Below are 10,738 nucleotides of genomic sequence, written 5' to 3' on the forward strand. Positions count from 1 at the left end.
CTTCCAGACATAAAATAAATAAGGCAACAAAGAAACTAAATGACACAATAGTACAACTACACTTGGTTGATATTTTCAGAACATTACATCCCCCCAAAATAGAACATACATTCTTTTCAAGTGCACATGGAATGTTTTCTAGGATAGATCATGTACTTGGGCACAAAAGAAGCCTCAACAATTTTAAGAAGATAGAAGGTATTTCAAGCATCTTTTATGACTACAATGCCATGAAACTAGGAATCAACTACAGAAAAACAAAGGAGAAAGGAATAACAGAATGATATTAAACAACATGCTACTAAAAAACCAATGGGTCAATGATGAAATAAAAAAAAGAAATTAAAAAATACTTTGAGATAAACAGCAATGAAAACACAACACCAAGACTGAATTAAGAGGAAATTGACCAGTTGAACAAACTGATCACTAGAAATGAAATTGAATTAGCAATAAAAAAACTCTGTACAAATAAAAGTCCAGGACCAGATGGGTTCACTGGGGATTTCTACCAAACATACAAAGAACTCATACCGACCCTTCTCATACTTTTACAGAAGATTGAAAAGGAGGGAGTACTTCCAAACTCATTCTATGAAGCCACCATCACACTGATACCAAAACCAGACAAAGACATTACCAAAAGAGAGAATTACAGACCAATATCACTGATGAACACAAACTCAACTATCCTCAACAAAATATTAGCAATAGAATCCAACAGCACACAGAAGAGTATACACCATGATCAATTTAGGTTAATCTTAGGAACACAAGGATGGTTCAATATATGTAAATCAATCAATGTAATACATCACATCAACAAGAGAAAGGACAAAAACCATCATCTCAATAGATGCAGAAAAAGCACTTGATAAAATTTAACACCCATTTATGGTAAAAGCTCTCACCAAAATGGGTATAGAAGGAACATACCTGAACATAATAAGAGCTACTTATGACAAACCTACAGCCAGTATAGTACATTCCCACTAAAATCTGGGACAAGACAAGGTTGTCTTATCCACTCCTATTCAACATAGTCTTGCAAGTCCTAGCACAGCAATCAGGCAAGAAAAAGAAATAAAAGGGATCCAAACTGGAAAAGAAGAGGTAAAATTGTCACTATATGCAGATGACATGATACTATATATAGAGAACCCTAAAAGCTCCACACAAAAACTACTAGAATTAATAAAATATTTCAGCAAGGTAACAGGATACAAGATTAATGTACAAAAATCAGTAGCATTTCTTTACACTAATAAAGAATCAACAGGAAAAGAAAGTAAAGAAACAATCCCCTTTAAAATAGCACCCAAAGGAATAAAATATCTAGGAATAAATCTAACAAGGAGGTGAAAGACTTATACACAGAGAATTATAGAACATTGATTAAGGAAATTAAAGAAGACATAAAAAAATTGAAAGCTATCCCATGCTTCTTGATTGGAAGAATCAATATTATTAAAATGGTCATACTTCCCAAAGCAATCAACAGTTTTAATGTAATCCCTATCAAATTACCCAAGACATATTTCACAGAACTAGAACAAATCATATTAAAATTTATATGGAATCAGAAAAGTCCCAAAATTGCCAAAGCATTTCTGAAGGAAAAGAATGAGGCTGGAGAAAGAACCCTCCCAAATTTAAGACAATACTACAGAGCTACAGTCATCAAAATAGCACGGTGTTGGTACAGAAACAGACATATGGCTCAGTGGAATAGAACAGAGGGCCCAGAAATGAATCCACAAATTTTTGTCAATTAATCTTCAACAAAGGAGGCAAGAACATGCAATGGAATAAAGACAGTCTCTTCAGCAGGTGGTGTTGGGAAAACTGGACAGCAGCATGCAAATCAATGAAGTTAGAATACTCCCTCACACCATACACAAAAATAAACTCAAAATGGATTAAAGACTTAATCATAAGACAAGACACAATAAAACTCCTAGAAGATAACATAATCAAAACATTATCTCACTTACGTCTCAGTATTGTTCTCCTGGGACAATCTACCATAGCAATAGCAATAAAAGCAAAAATAAACAAATGAGACCTAATTAAATTTACAAGATTTGCACAGCAAAGGAAACTATTAGCAAAACAAAACAACAACCTAAGAAATGGGAAAAAAAATTTGCAAAAGATGAAACTGACATGGGCTTGATTTCCAGACTATATAAACAGCTTATAAGACTTAATAAACAAACAAACAACCCAATCCAAAAATGGGCAGAAGACCTAAACAAGCAATTCTCCAATGGAGATATACAAATGAACAATAGGAACATGAGAAAATCCTCAATATCACTAATTATCAGAGAAATGCAAATCAAAACTACAATGAGGTATCACCTCACCCCAGTCAGAATGGCCATCTTTCAAAAGTCCACAAATGACAAATGCTGGAGAGGGTGTAGAGAAAAGGGAACACTCCTACACTGCTGGTGGGAATGCAGTTTGGTGCAGCCACTATGGAAAACAGTATGGTGATTACTCAAGAGACTAAGAATAGACTTACCATATGATCCAGTAATCCCACTCCTGGGCATATATCCAGTAGGAACCCTACTTCAGAAAACACCTGCACCCCAATGTTCATAGCAGCAATATTTACAATAGCCAAGACATGGAAACAAACTAAATGTACCTCGACGGATGACTGGATAAAGAAGAAGTGGTATATTTATACAATGGAATACTATCCAGTCATAAAAAAGATAAAATAAAGCCATTTGCAGCAACATGGATGTCCCTGGAGAATGTCATTCTAAGTGATGTAAGCCAGTAAGAGAAAGAAAAATACTATATGCTGGATAGAGGGATGGACAAGACAGATGGATAGACATGTGATGAAATAAACATAATGAAATGTTAACTGTAGAATCTAGGTGGTAGGGATATGAGTAATCATTGTAGAACTCTTAATTTTTCTGTAAGTTTGCAAATGATCACAATAAAATGTTTGAGGGAAAGGCATTTTTTCCAGTGATAAAAACACAAACCCTGGGCTAGTCTGCACTATTAACTAGAGGTTTAATCTTAGGCAAATTGACTTAACTTTTGTATTATCAGTTGCCTCATATAAAAAAATGGGGATAGTCACAGTATCAAATGCAGAAAATTGTAAAAATCACATACGTTTGTATCTATAAAGTTCTTAGCATAGAGTGTGATACAAAAGTTTCTTAAATAATTTTTTTTTAAAAATCTCATATACAGGGTCACAAATGTGAAAGCAGATTATACTGAATTTTCTTGGACACTCAACCCTGAGAATGCAGAATTTTATTATAACCACATGACAGGTCTACATACCCTGAGATATTAGTCATTATCCATCTAATCCAGGCACATTTCATCTCCTGCTAAGAGGCAATAGAATCATCTGAATTAATTAATAGTATTTGACTTCTATTTCTATCTCCTTCCAAAAATTCCGCTTGCTTAAATCATGCTCGCTGACTCCAGGCTTGGAGTTGGAGGTGGGGTATGGCAATATTAAAACATGTCCATGGATTATTTAATAATCATCCCATTTGGATGTGGGATGGTTCCATCCCCTTGAAGTTGATGGGCATGTTTGGGGGTTCTTCAACCTATAGAGCAGGGTGGATGCTGACCTCTGAGGCTAGCTTATAAAGGGCCATGAGATTTCCATTTCATTTTCTAGGAAACTCTCGAGGAGCCCTTCCTGCTGGAGAAGCCACATGGGGCGCACAGTCCACAGTCCTGGCTTGTCCTGTTTCTCACCCATCCCAGCCTGGGTGCCACACACGAGGGTGAGGAAGCCATCTTGCAGGCAAATCTCCTGGTCCAGCCATTCAAGGCCCAGCCAACTGAGGCCCCAGATACCATGGAATAGGGAAGAGCAGCCCCATGGTCTGCTCTGAATTCCTGCCCAACAGAACCCATGAGCATAACAAAGTGGTGGTTGTTTAATGCCACTCTGAGCTGGGATGGATTGTTATACAGCAGTGAATAACCAGTGCACCAGGAAAAGGCATGAAGCTCCCATAACAATCAAAGTGAGAGGTAGTGGTGGCTGAGACCACAGTGGCTGCTGTGGGGGAGGTGAGGAGTGGTCAGATTTAGGACGTGCCTGAAAGTGGGATCATGAGTTGCTGACACACTGACTGTAGAATGAAAGAGAGAAATCATGAACCATGCCCAGGTTCTTGGTGTGAGCCCCTGAAAGGACAGAGGTGTCATTTACTGAGATGGGAAAGGCTATAAGGGAAGCAGGTTTGGGACAGAGGGAGGCAGTATCAGGAGCTCAGTTTTGGATGTGTTCAACTGGTGATGCTTTTGATCATTCAGGTGAAAAGGTCAAGTAGGCAGTTGTAAATTATATACATATATGTGTATATACATGTATATATTTTATATGTAAGATACATGTATACACACACGTATACATATAGTGAAGACACAAGGTCAGATCTTCATGAGAGATATGCAGTTAGAAAAGAGGAAAGATACAAGGACTGACAATGGGTTACTCCATTGTTCAAAGGTCAAGGAGAAGAGGAAAACCAGGAATAGAAACTGCAGAGGAACAGCTAGTAATATAGGAAGGTCATAACCTGGCAGCCAAGAGAAGAAGGTGCTTTAAGAAGGAGGAGTGATGACTTGTGTCAGGTGCTGTTGACAGGCCAAGGAAAATGAGGATTGAGAACCCATCTTTGGATGAGGGCATTCAAGGCTTTAAGACTGTCACTTACTGAGCGCCTATTAAATGCCAGGCACTGTCCTGAACACTCATGTATAATAGCAGTAGAGAAGGAAGAGGCAGCTGCAGGCTAACTTTAATTGATAATAGCTGCCATTTATTGGGTCTCTACTCCACATGTGATAGCTATTGGGAGCCTTACATATGCAATTCATTTAATCTTCCCCTTGCCTTGTGAGGAATGGCTCAGAGACATGAAGCTACCTCCCCCATGTGGCACAGCTATTAAGAGGCAAAACTAAAACTCAAACCCAATTCTAGCTGATGTCAAGGCCCATGGTCTTCTGGATATCATTGTTTCTTAAGCAGTTCCCTGGGAAATCCTGAAGGGTCCCTGGGGTGTGAAAAGTCACCAAGAAAGAAATATCTTTCTGTGGAGATCAGATTTACTCAAGGTTTTAAGGGAGGATATAAGTTTATAGTAAAAGAATTTTTACTATAGTATAATTTATATACCATATTATATAGTATAGTATAATATAATTTTTATATAGTATAATATAATTTATACTATAGTATAGTATAATTTTTTATAGTATATAAAAATTTTATAGTAAGAATTACAAATGTAAAGTGGAATGCAGAGTTCTAATATCAATTTTTAAATAAATGGATAACACATGTGGGCTTGTTGTCTGAGTCACTTTGGCTTATGTGTTGGTTTCTCTCCTTGGAACATCAAATTATGAATTTATCTTCTCTGGAAAAGCTGATTTACTGTTTTTTCTAACTGGGTTGTGAGAACTGAGGTTCTTAACCTGGGGATCATAGAAAGTCTGGGAAGACATGAACCCTCTACATGGAAAATTTTCTAATACAGACAGACTCACTTTTCTGTGACAGTGTCTACCAGCTTCTTAAAGGGCCCTTGACTTCCAAAGGCCAAGCTCCACATGGCAGAGGAAGAACAGTCAGGGATGACTTGGGGGTAACGGGTCGTGACTTGCATGTGGCCATTTTCCTGGGCAACTTTTGAAGGCCCAGTTGTACCACAGCTGGACAACAATCATGGTGACCAAGCTACATGAATGCTACCAGATGAAGTTTGAGCTGTAAAACAGTGTCGGTTCTTTGACAGTTTGGCACCTAACATTTGAAATCAGGGCCAGTCAGGTAAATCTATTAAAAGTGTTGGGTCATAATTGTTCCTCAGACTTGCACACTCCAGGATCAAGTGTTCATAGAACCACTCAGGGAAAAGAAGATGTAAGACCCATCTACTGTTTTTAAAAAATATAAATAAGTCTGAATTAAGAAGATCCAAGATTCCTTGAATCATTCTTCCTAAATGTGTATGAGAAAATAGGACCTTAACTATGACTCCTTATTCTTCTCACCCTTTCTGCCTGTAGTTCAGAGGTGACAGATTAGTTCCTGGTAGCAATGTCTCCCTGAAATCTACACTAGTGGAATTTTGAAGGATTATATGCAAATACTTCAACATCAGGAGAGTCTATCTCCCTTCCCACCCCATCAGGATTTCCAGCCTCTTGTGAAAATCATGAGATTTGTCAACATGAGACCTGTGTTTCCTCAGGAGACAATGAGCTTTGTTCAGGTAAACCCATTCTTACCACTTCCTATTGTCCACACCTGACCCTGCCAGAGTCCTAGTCATTTGTAATCTCAGCCTCTGCTGTAATCAAATGCTCTTCAATGTTGCAAAACTCTTGAATGTGACAGATGAAGGAAACTGTGTAGAACACTTTTGAATACTACTTAGAGCTATGCTCAGTAGTGTCTCTTTGGATTTTTTTCCAAATGTTTAATCTAAATTGTGAGTTAGCAGATCAATGACTTTGCCTCTAATATGGTGGCAACCACATATTCTCACACAAATTTACAGATTGGTAAATTTTAGAATTCCAAGAAAACTACATTAATTCAGACCACTGAGACAGAGGTGAAAAAATTTAGTAAAAAGATTAAATTAAGTGTATTTCAAAATAAATGTAGCGGATTTCTTGATAGTAATTGAGTTAATGTCAACCTACCTCTAATAGAGTATTCAAAGAGAAACAGAGGTAAAATTAATGTATAAATAAAATTTACAAATTTAAAATAGCTGTAATTAATTTATAATTGGCAGATATTAAATATACCTAAACACAGGTATCATTTTAAGTAACAAAACACATTTATTCTTTTAATTGAAACATCTGAACCTGAACACACACAAGTTGCTTCACCTGTTTCTCCATAGATAACACAACATGTTCTAGACCTGCTAAGGCTGAATAATCACACTTCAAATTTGACAGCCTTCAGACAACTGAGCTTTTGCATTGTGGATATTTGAATTTATTTTATTTGCATAGACGAGCCAGGCACTCATCTTAATCACAGAGTCTTTAGGCAAAACACAAAATAAAACAGAAGTATAAAACTTAGGAAAACCCATCTCTGCCAGGAATGATGGTCAAAAGGACTCTTTCCTCAAAATGTAAATTCCAGCACAGAAAATGGTTGTGATTAGATTGCGAAATGATTTTTCCAGACATTTTAATGAAGTAGAATAGCTATGAGTTCACTTATTTATTGCTACTTAACAAACCAGCACCATAATTAAGAGAACAATCATTTGTTTACCCAAGAATCTGTAAGTTGGGCGGGGCTCAGTGGGGAGGAGTCATCTCTACTCTGTGGAGTATCCCCTAGAGCAGACAGACCTCAGGTTGGAGGATCCATTTCTAAGTTAGCTGTCTAATACTAGTCACAGACCGGCACTGCATCTCAGCTAAGAGCACAGCAAGGGTACTTTGTTTCTCTACTTGGGCTTCTCCTGGGCACCCTGGGCTTCCTTCAGACATGGTGGCTGGGTTCCAAGAATGAGTGCTGTAAGAGGACTAGATTTAAACTGTGAGGTTTTTGGTCAAGACCTAGTTTCCTTAAGGTCCCCAAAGCAAAATGAACTAAAACCAGTGACTGAGTATGATGAAAGTAAAGACAACTATATCCACATCACAGGAGGGAAAAAAAGGTCTTTGTCTGTCTGACTATACTGAAAACACGGCAAGGTTTCTAAGCCATAATGGAAGCTCTCAGTGGAAGCCAATTTCAACTTAGCAAATACCTAAATATATCTGACCCAACAGGGTCTGGATGGCCTTCCAGAAGGAGTTGTAGAAAAGGCAGCAGTTGCCCTGGTATTTCATGCTGATCCTTGGGAATCTTCAACGTCCAAAGGTACTTACAATCTTGTAGGAGCACTTAGTAATGAAACTTTAGAATCCTGGCTTTTGTCCTTACTTAGGAGGGATTGCAAGCATCTAATCAAGTCTCTAACTCAGACACTGGAAGGTTGTTGCAAAACCAAGATAAGGGAGAAAGAAGAATGGCTTTGAGAGTGTCACTTCCCAAATGAGACCTGTCTCAGGGTCAGAGTGTTCCAAAGGAGGAGTCAGCCAGTGGCCAGTTTTATGGACATTTCAATAGCAGAGAGCATCTGCAGTGGGAGTGGTCTGATTCAAGGCAGTGATGGAGAGAATGTGGGTATTAGCATGGTTGGCCTCATGTGAATGATGAGGGTTGAGGGCTTTCTCTTCACAGGATACTCAGCTGGGAGAGGACAGCCCTAAAGATTGTGGTGGACACTTCCAAGTCTAGGGTAATGACTTTTGTTAAGAGGGGAACACATTTGGGAGACCACAGCCTCTTCACACACCACCCAAGTTGCAGAGTCCCCCTCACCTCCTTCATTTCACTGGATGCACAGATTTTATCCACTGAATCCTGGGTTGGCCCCCAGCCAACTGCACCTGTCCTGTGATCCTAGAACAATCTGACTTCCCCTGGTTTTCTAGTCATGGATGAGTGATGGAGGATGGCACGGGTTCCCTGCCCAGGTTCTCATGTCCACCAGTGAAGCTACCTGTGTGGCTGTGCTGATCTGCTCTTGGAGCAGGTGAGCTCACCCCCTCTGCTTGGAGCTGAGGGACTGGGCATTGGTCAGAAATGGGGACTGCCTGTTTACCAGCCAGTCCAGCAGACTGGCTGCCTCTTTGAACAAGCTGACAACATTTCTCAGGTTCTCCCTCCTCCTCCTCCTCAGTAAGTTCCCATCAAACATTCTGTCCCAGCAGGAGCCAATTTTTTTTTAAAGTCTCAAGATTGAAAATAACTCAAAGGCTGTTTGGTTTCTATGTGCAGCCTGTAACAATAAGCCACCCTTTCTGGAGTGTCTTAGAAAGGAATGCTTGTGATGTCAAGTTTCAAAGAAAGACTCTGGCTCCAGATCAAGCTGGGAGCTGTAACAGTGCTCCACTAAACACCAAAAAGCAGTCACCTTTCAACCAGAGAGGAATTCCTCCTGTCCCAGGGGAGACGCTATCCACTCCCCACCCTGCAGGATCTCGGCCTGGTTTGCTTTCACTTCCTCTTTGTCTTACAAAGCAGGATGAAAGCGATCTGGTGTGATTTCTTGATGGGCTCAAGTTTAGCTGAATAGTTTTAGCCTTCACAATCACACTCCCCAAAACGCTTGAGAGAAAACAGAAGTGTAGCTAGGACGTGTGCAGGTGAAAGGTTAAGGCTCTCAGGTCTCTGTGTGTCCTCTTTTGTGGAGAGAAGAAATTCCTTCCTTAACCCACACACAAACTTTTTGGTAGCTAAGTGTTTAAAATTAGCTAAAGCAAAGAGTCAAAACACACAAAACACTTCCCAAAAAGGATTTTCAGTTAAGACAGCTTCAGCTTTGCCAAGAAAGACTGAAAAGCTCAGATCGTTGAGAGCAAGGGAGAGGGCTGGACTCTTACCTGGGCTTCTCTCACTGTCCCGTTTTCACTGTGACAGTCCTTGTTCTGACTGTGAAGAGTCCCATTGCAAACAGCTCCACCTCCAGGATCAGCCATTTGTGAGAAATGATAGACCTGGCAGGTTTTCCTCCACAGGATCTTGGTGAGCTCTAGTTTTGAAGTTGGTGAGGGAAAGAGATAAAGCACGTCTGCTGAACTGGAAGAATCCTACCAATCAGGCTTTTCCGGAAGAGGAGCAACGGCCTATATTTTGGGCTGATCTTTGAGACTAAAAACAAACAGCTACCTTTACACTCCTCAATTCACTGTGGCCTCCATGACAACAAAACTGCTTCTGGAACTACAAAGGAGGTGCCCATGCTGGGTCCCTGCTTTGACTGAGGTGACCAGGAGGTTGCAAACCCCAGTGGCAAACTGGGAGGAGGCCGGCAGGGAGGTGGAGAATCTTTTAAAGATACACACACACTTCTGTCAAGTCAGTGCGGAATTTACCTCCATCCCTCCCGCAGCTCCCTCCTGTGTCTAATTACATCTCTGGTTATAAACCAAGCTCAAAGTCAACATTTCTCCTTGCAGTAAAATAACATTCTGAAGTGCTTTTCAGGGGCAACAGGGAGGAGAGAATGTGAAGTTACTGTTTAATGAGTACAGAGTTTCAGCTGGAGAAGATAGGCAGTTTGGGTGATGGATAGTGGTGAGAATGACAGTGTGAATGTTTTTCGTGCCACTGAACTTACTCTTGAAAATGGCTAAAGTGGTAAATGTTTTGTAATATATATTTTACCATAATACAAAAATGACAAAAAAAAATCAGGACCCACATAACGTTGAAACCAGTGATATAAAGGAGAGGAACTAAGTCCAGTGAGACAGAAGTCTGTGAGATAGAATATTATGGCTGCATTACCTTTAACATAGGACCTTGAGAAAGCTATTTTCTCTCTTTTTACCTCAGTTTCCCAGTCTATAAAATGACAAACTTTTTTTTTCTGTGAGCTCATGTCTGATGGGGTAGCAGATAATGGCTCAGATTTGTTAGGGACACAGGTGATGTGAGGCATGTGGTGACTTCAGCAGCCCAGCCCTGGGCACCACTGGTTTACTCATTAACTCTGATTCTCTCCATGCACCCATCCCCAGAGGTCTGTTTTCCCCTCTCACCATCTAAAGGCATGTGATGACATGGTTTGTTGGACAGTGTCAATCATTTACAACCTGTTGAGTCCTCCCAAGCCCACCCTCC

At 39.9% G+C, this 10,738-nt stretch overlaps 1 protein-coding gene across 3 annotated transcripts in view; it reads right to left on the minus strand.

The window, feature by feature from the left end:
• LOC105069289 (serine palmitoyltransferase 3) overlaps nt 1-10,008 on the minus strand; it is a 150,842-nt gene extending 140,834 nt beyond the window's left edge. For all 3 annotated transcript variants that reach the window (XR_012500521.1, XM_074346916.1, XM_074346917.1), the window contains exon 1: nt 9,496-10,008. Coding sequence is in view for 2 of the 3 variants with exons in the window: in XM_074346916.1 (XP_074203017.1) it covers nt 9,496-9,591 (96 nt within the window). In the remaining variant the exon portion in view is untranslated. The remainder of the gene's footprint in view (nt 1-9,495) is intronic.
• Between the last annotated feature and the right edge of the window lie 730 nt (nt 10,009-10,738).

Source organism: Camelus bactrianus, chromosome 19 (genome assembly GCF_048773025.1).
Source record: "Camelus bactrianus isolate YW-2024 breed Bactrian camel chromosome 19, ASM4877302v1, whole genome shotgun sequence".
Classification (NCBI taxonomy): Eukaryota; Metazoa; Chordata; class Mammalia; order Artiodactyla; family Camelidae; genus Camelus; species Camelus bactrianus.